Source organism: Andrographis paniculata, unplaced genomic scaffold (assembly GCF_009805555.1).
Source record: "Andrographis paniculata isolate CXL003 unplaced genomic scaffold, ASM980555v1 Contig64END, whole genome shotgun sequence".
NCBI classification, from domain to species: Eukaryota; Viridiplantae; Streptophyta; class Magnoliopsida; order Lamiales; family Acanthaceae; genus Andrographis; species Andrographis paniculata.
In genome coordinates, this window is record NW_026137600.1 from 763,522 (window position 1) to 778,949 (window position 15,428).

Consider the following 15,428-nt stretch of genomic DNA (forward strand, 5'->3'; position numbering starts at 1 on the left):
GTGTCAGTGAAAATAATTATCCTATAATATAAATAACTAAAATTAAGATAACTAATTAGTTTAATTAAAATTTAAAAAAAAAATTAAAATTTAAAATGAAATTAAAGTGTGTAATCATTGTTAAAAAAAAAGAAAGTGACACGGTATGTGGGACGTACAGAACGGCAACTTGGTATTTTGGACGAAGGGAGTATTAGTTTTAAACCGAAACTATTACTACCTCTATTCTAATTATATGTATTATTATTTTCATTCTATGTAAATTTATATTAATAATAATATTAAACTACTTTAAAATTATAAATATATCATTACATATATATTTATAAAAAAAAAATTGTTTTTAGTATATTTATCATTTTAATAGCATAACTATATCTTATCTAAAAATGGTTTAGTAATTTAACAAATTTTGTAAAATTAATCCTCTAACACCAGAAATACTTGTTTGGGAGTATTGTAACTAGACAGAGACAGAGCTGTCAAGTAGATTACACTTTTTTTTTTTCTTGAGATTATATTTAGAAAATATGAGCATATTTGTAATTATAAGGATTTAGAAATAAATATGTTCAAACTTATTCACAATTTAAATATGAATGGGTAAAATACTGATAAATATGGACTGCCAGAGGAATTACCTATAAAGTTTATAAAATGATAAAGAAATTTGATTCATATTTTTATTTTCTTTTAATAACATGAGACCCGTAACCGCTATCATTTCGGTGCTTTTTAGGAAAACCTTTAAGACAAACCATGTGTGACATACTTAGACAAAATTTTGAGGTGTCAGGATTGGTTTGAACAATGATCGTATCACAAGTCCATCTCTACACCATCGGGCACAATTTTAATAGTACAAAGGTTTGACTTAATTTCGTAAAACCACGCAAGGGATTTGTACAGTTTTGCCTCGAAATTCAATAAAATTGGTGTATTTGTTTATGATTTTGTTAGTTGGATTTTGTATTGAATAATAAAATTTAAATTCACGTTGTATGTATAAATAAATATTTGTGTAATATTTTTAATATTTTCAAACACGGAAATTTAGAAATTTTTTTGTATAAGAGTGAAATGTATAAAATTAAAGTTGAGATATTATGATAAGTTTATTACAACTAATAAGTAAAAACGAAATAAAAAAAACAAAAATTGATTATTGTTAGAACTGGGTCATACTACTATGAGTTCGGACCTGAATTTATTTTGAACTTCCTCAAAAGAATTTATTATAGTGGGAATATAATATGTTACTAATTTAATTTAATTTAATAAAATTTAAAAATAAAAATTTAATAAATAGTAAAATATGGATTAAACGCCACCTACAAATCCGTAAAATTTAACTTAATTAAAGATCTAATAATATTCGTGATATTTTGCTAAGTCAAAAAAAAAAAAAAAAAAAAAAAAAAAGAACGCATCATTTGAGGATATAGGGTAGAGAGCAGCCAGCCGCCAGGCCTTTCGATTCTTACATCACTAACGTCCAAACCCCTAATTCGGGTTCGGGCCCGGGCTCGTTCGTGATTCTAGAACCCTCCAGTCTGCACCCCTTAAACCCCCCATCCACCCTATGAGGGTTTCTCATTTACAAAGGAACCAAGCTCGTTCCCAGCCTCCTCACTTTATCCACTCTGCTCCCCTTCAACCTAAACACCTAATTGGAAATTTTCAGCTCAGATTCAGCTCACAAGGATTTGGAAAGATGGCGCCTGTGTTGAGCAGGAGTCTGGTTTCTGTTCCGGTCGCTGCAATTCCGTGCAACCCGTCGTTTTCGGCCAATGGTTGCAGGAAGATGAGGATGAACAGGGGTTTGTTGAGAAGCGCGTTTTTGCCTGGTAATGGATTGAAGAGCAGCGTCTTGCAATGGAAGAAGACGCGGAAGGAGAGCGGTGTGGCGGTGAGATGTGAGGCTGCTTCCGTCGCTGAGAAGGAGGCTCCTGAGAACGCTGAAGAGTTGTATGAGTATCAGGCTGAGGTTGGTATTTCGTTATCGCTTTTGAAAAATGGGGATTTTTGTCCTTGAATTTGTGTTTTTGGAAGAAAATGATTGGAGGCTAATGTGTTGATTAATTTGGGGGTTTCTGGATTGTCAATTCTTATCTTATGTTCTCTGATTGCGGTTCTGAAATTATTTATCTGGATTGCTTATGGATTTCGATGGATTATCAAGAAATGAAAAACAAATAGCCTGAAGAATTATGTGTGGGCTTGACTGCTAATGTGCAATTTGAAGCCTTAGGTCTAAACAATCGAAAGAGAAACCTTTATTGAGGAACACAGATGATTAACAGTCTTCTTGTTGAATGATTTTTTTGCTTTCAGGTGAGTCGTTTGATGGATTTGATAGTCCACAGTTTGTATAGCCACAAGGAAGTGTTCCTTCGAGAGCTCGTGAGGTGAGTATTTGTCACTTTGGAATTGGAAATACACTATTGTTTTATGCACGTCGATAATCCATATACTTAAACGGCTATACACGAACGAGATGTTCAATGTGGATTTTTAACTTTCTTTTGTATGATTGAATTTGCATTTGTTTGAGGGCTAACGTTTTGTGAGCCGGGATTGTTCAGACTAGTTTGAATGTTTTCGTGCAGTAATGCTAGTGATGCTCTTGATAAATTGCGATTCCTAAGTGTGACTGAGCCTGAATTGCTTGGGGATGCTGGCGAGCTAGAGATTCGGATCAAACCTGATCCGGACAATGGAACCATCACAATAACGTAAGCTTACTACTTTACTTCTTACATGTCTGTCAAAACGGAAATGGTTGCTAAGTGTAGGCTCGTTCTTTCAGGGACACTGGTATTGGTATGACGAAAGAAGAGCTTATTGACTGCCTTGGAACAATTGCTCAGAGTGGTACTTCTAGGTTTCTGAAGGCATTGAAGGTAACTGTGTCTCATCTTGTTAAAATTTGCTCAAAATCTTTTGTTTCTACCTGCAATTATTCACATGGAATGTAACAATTTAATACCTTGTGTAGGAGAACAAGGATCTTGGGGCTGACAATAGCTTGATTGGTCAATTTGGTGTTGGATTCTATTCGGCTTTCCTGGTTGCCGAACGGGTATTTTAAATTTATTGACAAAATGTTTTGTGATGTTCTATTCTATTTTGTTACTGCTGATTTGTTTCAAGCATTATTTTCATTTATTTCCAGGTGGTTGTGACAACAAAGAGTCCCAGGTCCGATAAGCAGTATGTTTGGGAGGGTTCTGCTGACAGCAGTTCCTATGCAATAAAGGAAGAAACTGACCCCGAGAACTTCCTAAGCAGAGGCACTCAAATCACCCTTTATCTGAGGGTATTTTTCGATCATTTATTCCTTGCCAAATTTACTTTCTCTCAAATGGATTCTTGCTTTTTCTACTTCCTGTTAAAATGTGCACAAATTGAGTATGGAGGATGCTTTTGAAACACGAACTTTTGGCATGTGCATTACGAGATATTTCTTATGCTGTTGTGTTTAATTATTATGTTTTCCTATAGCAGTGCTATTGCAAATTAAAATCCTTTATGTTCATCTTGCAGGAGGATGACAAATATGAATTCTCGGAGCCTACGAAGATTCAGAGTTTGGTCAAGAACTACTCACAATTTGTTTCCTTCCCCATTTACACGTGGCAAGAAAAGTCAAGAACTATTGAGGTTGAACTTTTACTGTGTATTTTCTACTAGTTGTGGATAAATTATTTACAAAATGTGACTTATTTTCAAATATAACCATAAGTATATATATAGGCTGAGTATATATAGCCAAAGCTACGGTGTGTATTATTTGTCATTAGATGCTAGTGTGCATTGATATTACACGAAAATTTATTACAGTTTCCTTGTTTTCCAAAGCAGATCTTTAAATTGTTGAGTGATGACCCCTTTTCCTTATTGCATTTGCTTTGGTTAACTTTTTACGTGCTTCCACTGTTTAACAATAATTATTTTGGAACGGCAGGTAGAAGAAGAGGAAGAACCAAAGGAGGGAGAAGAAGTGCCTGAGGTATCTTAAACTTCCAAATTTGTTTTTCTTGTCTGAGAAGGTAAAGGCGATAACGTTTTCCTTTTGGGTGCTGTTTTATTTCCAGGGAGAGAAGAAGAAGACCAAGAAAACCAAAACTGAAAAGTACTGGGATTGGGAATTAGCCAATGAAACTAAACCTATTTGGGTGAGGCCCCAACCCACATCTATTAATAATTCCTATTATGATTCGTTTATGGAATGGCTGAAATTTACTTTGCATGTTTCCTTTTATGATATTGCAGATGCGCAGTCCAAAAGAAGTCGAAAAGGAGCAGTATCAAGAATTTTACAAGAAGACATTCAATGAGTTTTTGGATCCACTAGCCTATAGCCATTTTACTACTGAGGTATTTGAGATCAAATGATTTGTTGAAACTTTGCGACGTCTTGCTTTGTATTGACCAAGATTCTTGCAGGGTGAGGTGGAGTTTAGAAGCGTGCTCTATATTCCAGGAATGGCACCTCTTAACAATGAAGAGGTTATCAATCCCAAAACCAAAAACATCCGTTTATATGTTAAACGTGTGTTCATTTCTGATGATTTTGACGGCGAGCTGGTGAGTATAATTCAACTTTGTGTTATCTTTATGTGACGTGTGTGTATTCCAATTTATTTGATTTAATGTTTCCTTTTAAGATCACACTTTGTACTTATAAATCTATAAAGATGTGTTTGACTTACTGTTGAGATGATCTAACTAATTTGCAGTTCCCAAGATACTTGAGCTTTGTGAAGGGTGTGGTGGACTCGGATGATCTTCCTCTTAATGTTTCAAGGGAGATCCTTCAGGAGAGTCGAATTGTAAGAGCGACCTTACCTTTATCCTACGACTGGTATTTCATTATATTCATGAAAGTAAGCCGTTACCTTATTCTATGTTCTTGATGCACAGGTAAGGATAATGAGAAAGAGACTGGTTAGGAAGACGTTTGACATGATTCAAGATCTCGCTGAAAGCGAGGACAAAGAGGTAGTGATGATGTGCACGATTATTCTCTTTCTCTTCATGTAGAAAATGGCATGCACTTATTGAGTGTTGGTGTTATCATATAGGATTACAAGAAATTTTGGGAAAATTTTGGGAGATTTTTGAAGTTGGGATGCATTGAAGACACTGGGAATCACAAGAGGATAACCCCGCTATTGAGGTTTTTCTCTTCCAAGAGTGAGGAAGAGCCGATAAGTTTGAATGATTACGTCGAGAACATGGGTGAGAAACAAAATGCCATCTATTACTTGGCTACGGACAGTTTAAAAAGTGCCAAGTCAGCTCCTTTCTTGGAAAAATTGGTCCAGAAAGATATTGAGGTACTCGTCAATCTGGATTAACGGATGCTTCTTATACTGACAACAATTTAGTTCTTGTTAGAAACGAGCTGGCTGATTCCCTTGAATAAATTGAACATAGCTTCTGTTTGGTTTTTTTACTCGCTCTGGATCAGTTTTAGTGACTCAATTTGTGTTTTTTGTGCAGGTGCTTTACCTAATCGAGCCTATTGATGAAGTAGCCATCCAGAATTTACAGACGTACAAGGAAAAAAAATTCGTTGACATTAGCAAGGAGGATCTTGAGCTTGGTTAGTAGTGCCTTGACATAGCTAACTTCAACCTATCCCTAGCCTCAAAAAAAGGATTGTTTGATTGATTTCTGTCGGATGCTTTAATCGTATGAATGTATTTATCACAGGGGACGAGGATGAGGTGAAGGAGCGGGAGACTAAGCAAGAGTATAATCTCCTTTGTGATTGGATTAAACAGCAGCTCGGCGATAAGGTCGCTAAAGTGCAAGTCTCGAAACGTTTGAGCTCGTCACCATGTGTACTTGTTTCTGGAAAATTCGGATGGTCCGCGAACATGGAGAGGTCCACCATTGAAGCACATATAAATCTTTGATATATATATATATGTATATGCATGGGCTTGATTGTTTGATTTTTGTCGTAACAGATTGATGAGAGCGCAGACGCTCGGAGACACTACAAGCCTCGAATTCATGAGGGGAAGGAGGATATTGGAGATAAATCCCGACCATCCAATTGTGAAAGATCTCAACGTATGTTCTTCCTACGAAAATAAAATTCTATAACCGCAATGGGGTGCTTTTAAAAATGATATTACCGTCTTATACTGTTACAGGCGGCGTGCAAGAACGCACCGGAAAGCACTGATGCCAAGAGGGCTGTTGAGCTACTATTCGACACTGCCTTGATCTCTAGTGGCTTTACTGTAAGTATAAACCAAGCTATATATATAAGATTGAATTCTTATTACTTTCAATGCGCCTCTAATCTCGTCAAACCCACAGCCGGACAGCCCTGCCGAGCTCGGCAACAAAATCTACGAAATGATGGCTATGGCACTCGGAGGAAGGTGGGGCCGGTTCGAGGATGAAGACAATGAAGCAGAAGAAGAATCGACGGAAAGTGCGGAAGCAGACGACACCGACGACGGATCGGAAACTCAAGTCATCGAACCATCTGAAGTGAGAACTGAGAGTGACCCGTGGAACGAGTAAATTAGGTACAATTGCCACAAAGTAGTCAGAATTTCTACAGCAATTAGTATCATTATTATTATATGTTCACAAATTTTGATGAAGACATATGCTCAATGAAAGCTCCTGTATTTCAATATATATATATATATATGCTTTTTTATTGGTAGATGTTTTGTTGTTTTGTTTATTTGATTATATTGAATTGTAGCAACCTAAGACATGTTCAAGTTGACTCAATGATTTTGGTGCTTATTTCTTACTAAATTATTCAGAAATAATGCCCAAGTCTTTGATTATTAGTTCAGTGTTTGAATAAAGACACAGGACTGAGTCTATCTATGTTAGATAAACAAAGAGAGCTTATTATTCATCAAGTGGCAGGAGTTTCCGACGATAGCGCGAAAACGACCTGCGAATGTCACCCGGGAGCCGGGAAAGACTGGTTCAAGGATGTAAGAACCTTAACTGTTCGGAAAAAGGAGTTTCGTGTAGTGAGTTTCTTGTCTGCCTGCAGAAATGTCAACCAGCAGCACCGAATGGTCGCAGGTACTTCCTGATCGTCGACTTTGGATGCGTTGAGTTCGTGTGATCATTGATGTGTCTGAATTTTGCATATGTTTGTCATGAACTCGATCTTTCTGGTGCTTGAATTCGATGAGGGATCGATGCTTTTTTGCTGGAAAGAGTTATTAGATAGTTTGTAAGGAATTAGATCCTTTTGATATGTCTGATCTTTGCATAGGTTTGTAATGAATTCGATTTTTCTGACGTTCGAATTCGTTCCATAAATGATGATATGTTTGTAATGAATTCGATCTTTCTGATGTTCGAATTCAATGAGTGCAATGTTCTTTGCCGAGAAGGATCATTCGATAAGTCTGAACTTTGTGTATGTTTATCATGGATTCGATCGATCTTTCTGATGTTGTTCTAATTCGATTAGTTACGACGACGTTCTTTGTTGTTTCAGCTGATGGAAGATAGGAATCCAGTGGGCAGTCTTACTCAATCTTTGATAGCAGCAATTTCGGACATTATAAGATCAGTCGTCTGCATAAAGATACAGAAGGATGTCTTCACCGAAATTGGCTGCTACTTCTACCGTGCGTCACTCATAATAATGGAGCTGAACATAAACTGGAGCACGCCGACGAACACAATCGAGATGTTGCAGTTGCTAAGCAAACGAGTCGAGCTGGCGAAAGGGTTCGCCAAGAATCTTGAGAAGAACGTACAGTCGTCCGAGGTTAAGACCATCGTGCGGCAGCTCGAAGGCGTGCTGAGAAGCATCGGCGAAAACCTCGGCATGATCCCGCTGACGATGTTCGGGGAGCACGAATTCGCCGAGATGGCCGCAAAGTCGCTGTCGAAAGACATGAAGGACGTCTCGTTCGCGCTTAGCCCGTCTCGAAGTTTCGATGTAAGAGAAAAGTTCCCGACGAGGTCGGCGGTTGGAGAAGGAAAAAGAAGAGTCGAGAAGGATCTATATTCGGTTGACGTCGAGGTTTCGTCGATGAACGAAGTGTTTTCAGACACATCGACGGCGTATTCGGTCGACAATCAAGAAAGGTCTCCGAGGAGGTTCGAGAGATTCGGTTCGAAGAGTGCGGCATCGTCGTTGATGGCGATCCCGCAGCTGGCGCAGTACATGGAGCCTCTTTACGATACATTCTTCTGCCCATTAACGAAGCGGGTCATGGAGGATCCGGTGACGGTGGAGACAGGAGTGACGTACGAGCGGGAAGCTATTACCGAATGGTTCAATCAGGCTAAGGATCCCGAGTCGATTACCTGTCCGAAATCGAGCAAGACGATGACGAGCAGAGCGATGAGCGCGAACGTAGCTCTGAAAGCCACGATCGACGAATGGAAGGAAAGAAACGAGGCTGCGAGAATTAAGGTTGCGCGGGCAGCACTGTCGTTGGCGAGTACGGACAACATGGTACTCGAAGCGATCAACGATATGAAAGCGGTCTGCCGGAGCAAGCCGTACAATAAGGTGCAGGTTCGAAGCAGCGGAATCGTTCCATTGCTTGGGAAATTCCTCGAGTACAGAAGCAGAAGCATACGCCTCGGGACGCTGGAACTAGTTCGACAATTGGCGGAGGACGATGACGAGGGAAAGGTACCTACGAAAACTGGCTCGATTTTACATGAACTGTTTTTAAGGTTTATTCTCGATCTTCACAGGACGACATTGCCAGGACGATTGACGCGTCGATTGTAATAAAACTGCTGTCGAGCAGCCACCAACCCATTCGTCACGCATCTGCCTCGCTCCTCCTCGAGCTCTCGAAGTCGCCGTACTTTTGTACGACGATCGGGACGGTAACCGGAGGTATTCTGATGCTGATCACGATCAAGTACAAGCAATCCGTCGACGCGTTCGCGTCGGAAACGGCCGAAGCGATATTGACGAACTTGGCGAGCGTTTCGAAGAACGTCAAGCTAATGGCCGAAAACGGGCATTGGGAGCCTCTGCTAACTCGTTTACTCGAAGGTATTGAATTCGAAAAACTTCTGCTTCAAAATGTTAATCCTATAGAAAGAAATGATAACGATAACGTCGAGGTTTGGATAAATCAACAGGCGATGAAGAGATGAGAATCGAGATGGCTAGCTATCTCGCCGAGATCGTTCTCGGTCCCGACAACAAGACGTACGTCGCCGAGAGGGCGTCCCCAGCGCTGATACAGATGGTGCAAAGCGGGAACTCGGTGATTCGAAACGCGGCGTTAAAAGCCTTGAAGAAGATATCGTGTCACCACCCGAACGCCGAGATTCTCGTCGAGGCCGGAATAATGCAGACGATGGTCGAGGAGATGTTTTCGCGAACGATCCACAATGAACCAACAGACTCGAAAACGGAGGCCGCGGAGATTCTAGCTAACATACTCGAGTCGGGGATGGATCTCGAGAACGTCCGGGTCAGCACGCACGGACACACGATGGCTTCGGACTACATCGTATACAACATCATTCACCGGATCAAACACTCGAGCCCCGATGAGCTGAACATAAACCTTGTCCGGATGCTGCTGTGCTTGATCAAGTTCCATAAGGCGTCGGGTACGATCGTTTCGGTAGTTAAGGAGACGGAAGCGAGCTACAATTTGATCGAACTGATAAATACGACGGACGACGAGCTCAGCGTCGCGTCATTACATCTGCTAATCGCGCTTTCGGGTTTCATGGGACACACGTTGTCCGATCGGCTTTGCAAGACGAAAGGGCTGCCGGAGAATCTGATCGATCGCGGAATCGAGCTAACTCGGATCACGGAAAAGCATGCCGTATCGGTAAATTTTCTCGCGAAACTTCCCCATCAGAACCTTACACTCAATCTGGCTTTGGTTAACAGCGAATCGGTCGAGGCGGTGATCCGAGGTATCGGTCAGGTTCAGACAGCCGGAGTGCGATCAAGCCGGTACGCGACCGCTTATCTCGAAGGCCTCGTCGGGATTCTCGTCAGATTAACGACGACTTTGTACGACCACCAGATGCTGCAGACGGCGAGAACCTACGACTTTACGGCGGTTCTGACCGAGCTTTTGACGCGATCGTCGTCCGACGAGGTTCAGAGACTGTCGGCAATCGGGCTCGAGAATCTATCGAGGCAGTCCGTCAGCCTGTCGAGGCCTCCGCGACGGAAACCGTCAAGGATTCTAAAGCTCGTGTTTTTACGTAAATGCATATCGATCAAATTGAAGAACGGCGGCAGCAACGGCAGCAATTTTTCGATCTGCCCCGTCCACGGCGGGGTGTGCTCGTCGCGGGAGACGTTCTGCTTGATCGACGCGGAGGCGGTCGATCGGCTGGTGGTGTGCTTGGACCATAAGGACGCGGGGGTGGTCGAGGCAGCGTTGTCGGCGATATCGACACTGTTGGATGACAGAGTCGACGTCGGGAAGAGCATTGTCGTGCTGTCGGAAAAGTGCGCCGTCGAGCAAGTTTTGAAAGTCGTTAAAGAGCGTCGAGAAGAAGGGGTCAGGGAGAAGGCGTTTTGGGTGATCGAGAGGTTCTTGATGAAAGGCGGCGACGAGTCGATTTCGAGCATATCGGAGGACCGGATGTTTCCGGCGACGCTGATCGGAGCTCTCCACCACGGCGGCGACGGCAGCCGGGAAATGGCGGAGAGACTACTTAGGCATTTGAACAAAATGCCCAACGTTATGAACACCATGACTTTCACTAGTGTGTAAAATAGGCTTTGTTCGAACGAGTTCTGCATGATCGACTTTCCTTGTAATTGTAATCTCTGTTTGAAGATGGAAGTTTTGCGTGAACAAAAGCTGTTGTTTCTTTAGCAATATTTTTTTAAAATTTACTGTTTGAAAAACAATAAATATATGTACTATTTTTATTTATTTTATAAAATATTTCATCTATATTATTTAAATATAAAATATTTCAAAGAATTTTTTTTTTTATTTTTTTACAAATTTTTTCATCAAATATATTTAAATATAAAATTAAAATTAAAATTTTCTAAAGAAAAATGAAGAAATAAATTATTTTCTTAATTTAGGCTTTTAGAGGGTGTTTAAATACAATAAAAAAATAAGCTGAAACAAATTATTATTGAAATTTTAGTGTTTTTTGTTGTTTTTTTTTATATATATAAAAAAGGAATTGAGTTAAATTTTTCGGTCAAAAAGAAAGTATTATTATTTTTGTTTGTTTAAAATAGAAAATAAAAATTTATTTATTTTTTAATTTTCAAATTTGTACTTTAATATATGAAAAAAAATAGAGAATTGAATTTGTGAACATAAAAATGACTAATTTTTAATATTTTTTTTTGTGTACCAATTTTTTTTTGAATAATATGTTCTCCCGAATCTTTTTTTTCCCTTTTTTTCCCGTGATTGAAGAATTTTGTAAATTGATAATTAACATATTTTTAGATAATAAATTTATGTATATTTTTTTTTTGTGTATATTTATCAAATAATGATTTTTTTTTTTTTTATATTTTTTTGTATTAAATTCTCTATTTTATATAACAGCATAAAAAAATCAATCGCCACTATTTTTTTGAGCAAGGCATCTTTGGACCGATCCGGCATCAAAATGCTGTTTGTACTCATTGAAAAAGACGAAAGAAAGAATTGAACTATTAATTGTGAGCTCATTCGGCCGGCTAATATCAAATCGGCCGGCCTACAATCGATGTATATATCATAACGAATCGAAGTTTCTTCAACGACAAAACAAAAACTCGACGATGGCTTCTTTCTCGATCGAAGACTTCGTCGGGAACGGATCTCTCCAAGAGTTGCTCCCGAAGCTGCTCGACGAAGGTTGGGATGATGTCCCGACGTTGAAGGCGATGAATTCAGACGAAATGGAAGAACTCGGCTTGACTCGAAAGCAAAAGGTCCGTATTTGCGTTTGCTTGAACTTAACTCCGTTAAATAAAAATTAAAAAAATATACTAAAAAAATATTAAAAATATCAGGCTTCTAATATATAGTAATTTTTTATACGTATAATATTGTATCATATATTTTCGATACGTATGAAATTTTATTTACTGTTATATATTGTTACTGTACTAAAATTTACGCATACTATTATATATCGTTATACTAAAATTTACTATGACACAATATATCTATATCTATATCTATATATATATAGGTACAATGATATATAACAAGAATAAGAATAAAATTAAAAATTTTAATATTAAAATTAACTATGTTTATATTATTATTTTTAATTATGATAATTTTTAACATTTTTAGTTATTCTATGTTTTTTGGCATATAGATAATTTTAGGGTCTATTTATACTCCCTTGATTTGAAAATGACAAAAATACTTGTATTAGTGTCTTGTAATACTAATATTATAATATTTGTACAAAAAATTATACAAATATAAAAATATTTGTAATATTAAGTACAATTATACAAAAAAACAAATGAATACATTGTTATGACACGGAGAGAATATTAATTTTTTATATAAATAAAATGACGCAAAAAACAAATAAATATCTTATTATAGGATGGAGAGAATATTAATTTTTTATATAAGTAAAATGACGCAGTAAATAAATAAATATCTTGTTATTGGAACGGAGAGAATATTAATTTTTGATACTACATACTTCCTCCATCTAAGTAAGAAATATACATTTACTTTTGGGAAATAATAATATTTTAATTATAGTGAGTATGTAAAAGTAATATAATAATATTTTTGCCCTTATTTTTTTTGGTATAAAAGTAATAATGTGATGTGAAATAAATGTATTTTTGAGAAAAAAAAAAGGGATATTTAATAAAATGGTTACTTTATAATTAGACGTCTCAAAATAGAATTATGTATACTATCTAACTGGACGGAAAAAGTATGATATATTGAAATACCATAAAATCATAAGGTACGACAAAAAAAAATCGATACGATGTAATTTTCGGTATATCGAATATTTCGATACGGTATTCATAAAACTTTTGATATACCGTACCGTATTATCCCTACTCTTACCGATCCCGATTCTCGTTCGAACACGACTAACACGATATACTCGTCTTGCCTCGCTCAAGGATGCGCTCGAAGTACGATCATATCTCCACGACCGGGCTCTAATGCAATACGCCGATCGCCTAGAGGCGTCGGGAAAAGGCCTACCCAACCTCCTCCGCTTGAGCAGCGTCGACCTTGTTTCGCAATTCAGCATGAAAAAAGGCCACATCGCTCGTTTCACGGACCGAACCCGCGATTTCGCGCCCGAACCTTTACTTTCTCTTCCGACGAGAAAAAAATTCAGTGCGCCATCGAGGAATAACAGCTTATTAGAGCAATCCGTCGCAAGTTTCAAAATCGGAGATGGATACGTTTTCAAGGGCGTCGTATCAGCCGGGCCGGCGGAGCCTAGAGCCTGCGGGTGCGTGCAACCGCCGCCCGTCGTCGAGAATGTCGCGCCGTATTCGAGCATCGAGAACGTCTCGGTACAAAAACTCACCCCCGAATACAAGATCGGGATGGAGAGATTGATCACGACGACGACGCCTCCGATGAAGGCCTCCGAGCTGTGGCGCGAGAAACCGGCGATACTCGTCTGCATTCGAAGACCTGGGTACGAGTAAACGATTCGATTACCGCATCTCGTCTTGGAATTATTTCACCTTAATAACGGGTTAACGGTTCGTCGATGTCGCGAATTCCAGATGCATAATGTGTCGAGCCGAGGCACATCAGCTGTACTCGAAGAAGCCGATATTCGACGCGCTCGGAGTTCAACTTTTCGCCGTTCTTCACGAGCACATCGAATCGGAGGTGAGAATTAGACCCGTTTGCTCGATCGATCGTCTGTCCGAAAAATCGATCGCGATTAATGGAAAATGTCTCAACTGCAGGTTCGGGACTTCTGGCCGCGATATTGGGGAGGCGTCGTTGTGCTCGACCGGGGTCGGGAATTTTTCAAAGCGCTCGGCGGCGGGAAGCTGCTCAAAGACAAATTCATATCGGGTTTCTTGCTCAACCCTCGAGCGATCGCGAATTATAAACGAGCGAAAGCGTTTAATATCGATCAAAACTTCAAGGGCGAAGGCGAGATCAAGGGGGGACTATACGTACTCGGCAGTGGCAAAACCGGAATTGCTTACCAGTTCATCGAGCGGAACTTCGGCGACTGGGCACCGCTCCCAGAAGTCATCGAAATCTGCACCCGGATACAGGTATTCGCCTCCCGATCTTTACATCGTTCCGATCACAACGAATTTGACGGTCGTTTCTTTTGCAGAATCGGCGCCAAACTGAAACAGATACGAAAGAATGACAACGACGACGAAGAAGAAGAAAGTTATAACTTTGTAATGAAAGAAAACGTTCGATTCACCTTTGTAACGAATAGTGTGTCGAGAAAACAACGTTTAAAAAATTCGATTCGATACAGTTCGATAAAGAGAGAAACGAAGTTCTTATTCTTGTTTTACACTAGTATACATATAATTCGTGCCATTCATAAAATATTATATCAATCAGACGGCGAAATTGCCTGAACTCTCCGGCGACGGCGAAGGACGAGGAGGAAATGCACCGGTGCGGCGTCTTGCCGTGGGGGTTCTGTTTTATTCGGAGTTTGCGAGTATTCCTTTCTAAAATATCGTATCAAATAATTATTTTTTTTTTTATATTATATTAAAAATTTATTTAAAATTGAAATCATTACTTCTTATTAAACAATTATTTAATTTTGGCGAGGGCAAAATTGGAATTTCACAATAATTCATCTTTTCCCTTTTATTAATCATAGCTGTAATAGCAAAACACAACACCGACGACGCTCCGCCCGCCGCCGCTGATCGGAAATTCAGGCTTCGCCCATTTTTCGCCGTCGCCGTAGCCGTCGTCGGTACTTCAATTGATTGCCTGAGTCTCAAAAAATGCAGAACACTTCGCCGTCTTCACATTCCCAATTTTTCACATCTCTCAGACGCCTGGAGAAACGGCTCAAACTTGAAGACCGCCGCCCGTCGCCATCGCCGCCGCCGCCTACAGAACCTCAAGAAACCGTCAACAGCACAGATTCTCTAGGCACACCTATTTACATCGACTACCATAACTCCAATTCGAGCGCTTCAGATCCACAAGATAGCCAAATCCCCCATGAATTTCTCTCCGATTCCCCTAATTTCTCACCAAACCCTAATAATTTGCCCAATGGAGAAAACCGATTAGAAGACGAACCAAATAGTTCCGATGATGAAATTGAGCAATTGATGCAGCTCCTGCGGTTACCAGATCCAGAAGAGGCGAATAAAACGGCATTTCCCGGCGACCTAGATGGCTTCTACGGGAAGATCGTCGGGGTGAAGGGACCTACCAGGCGTGAGGAAACTGATAGATTGGAAGAATGGATTAAGCATCATCTGAAGGGGG

General features: G+C 39.5%; 3 protein-coding genes across 4 annotated transcripts; all 3 read left to right on the forward strand.

The window, feature by feature from the left end:
- The first annotated feature begins 1,585 nt into the window (after nt 1-1,585).
- LOC127261770 (heat shock protein 90-5, chloroplastic) lies at nt 1,586-6,697 on the forward strand. The gene is made up of 19 exons (XM_051290146.1): nt 1,586-1,987; nt 2,335-2,408; nt 2,610-2,735; nt 2,810-2,903; nt 2,999-3,082; nt 3,176-3,319; nt 3,547-3,663; nt 3,968-4,012; nt 4,098-4,178; nt 4,276-4,380; nt 4,450-4,590; nt 4,743-4,835; nt 4,927-5,004; nt 5,088-5,342; nt 5,509-5,611; nt 5,722-5,896; nt 5,982-6,087; nt 6,171-6,260; nt 6,340-6,697. The coding sequence occupies exons 1-19, from the start codon at nt 1,715-1,717 to the stop codon at nt 6,547-6,549; spliced, it is 2,394 nt and encodes a 797-aa protein (XP_051146103.1). The 5' UTR covers nt 1,586-1,714; the 3' UTR covers nt 6,550-6,697.
- Nucleotides 6,698-6,835: 138 nt separating this feature from the next.
- Nucleotides 6,836-10,822, forward strand: LOC127261769 (putative U-box domain-containing protein 42). Of its 2 annotated transcripts, XM_051290145.1 has the most exons (5): nt 6,836-7,077; nt 7,502-8,656; nt 8,722-9,031; nt 9,121-9,830; nt 9,893-10,368. In XM_051290145.1, the coding sequence occupies exons 1-5, from the start codon at nt 7,048-7,050 to the stop codon at nt 10,217-10,219; spliced, it is 2,532 nt and encodes an 843-aa protein (XP_051146102.1). In that variant the 5' UTR covers nt 6,836-7,047; the 3' UTR covers nt 10,220-10,368. The 2 variants fall into 2 exon arrangements, with proteins under 2 accessions (XP_051146102.1, XP_051146101.1); XM_051290144.1 differs by having other exon boundaries at nt 9,121-10,822.
- An 826-nt stretch (nt 10,823-11,648) lies between these two features.
- Nucleotides 11,649-14,514, forward strand: LOC127261639 (uncharacterized). Its single transcript, XM_051289921.1, has 5 exons — nt 11,649-11,911; nt 13,091-13,623; nt 13,715-13,823; nt 13,904-14,224; nt 14,290-14,514. The coding sequence occupies exons 1-5, from the start codon at nt 11,759-11,761 to the stop codon at nt 14,323-14,325; spliced, it is 1,152 nt and encodes a 383-aa protein (XP_051145878.1). The 5' UTR covers nt 11,649-11,758; the 3' UTR covers nt 14,326-14,514.
- Nucleotides 14,515-15,428: the final 914 nt, after the last annotated feature.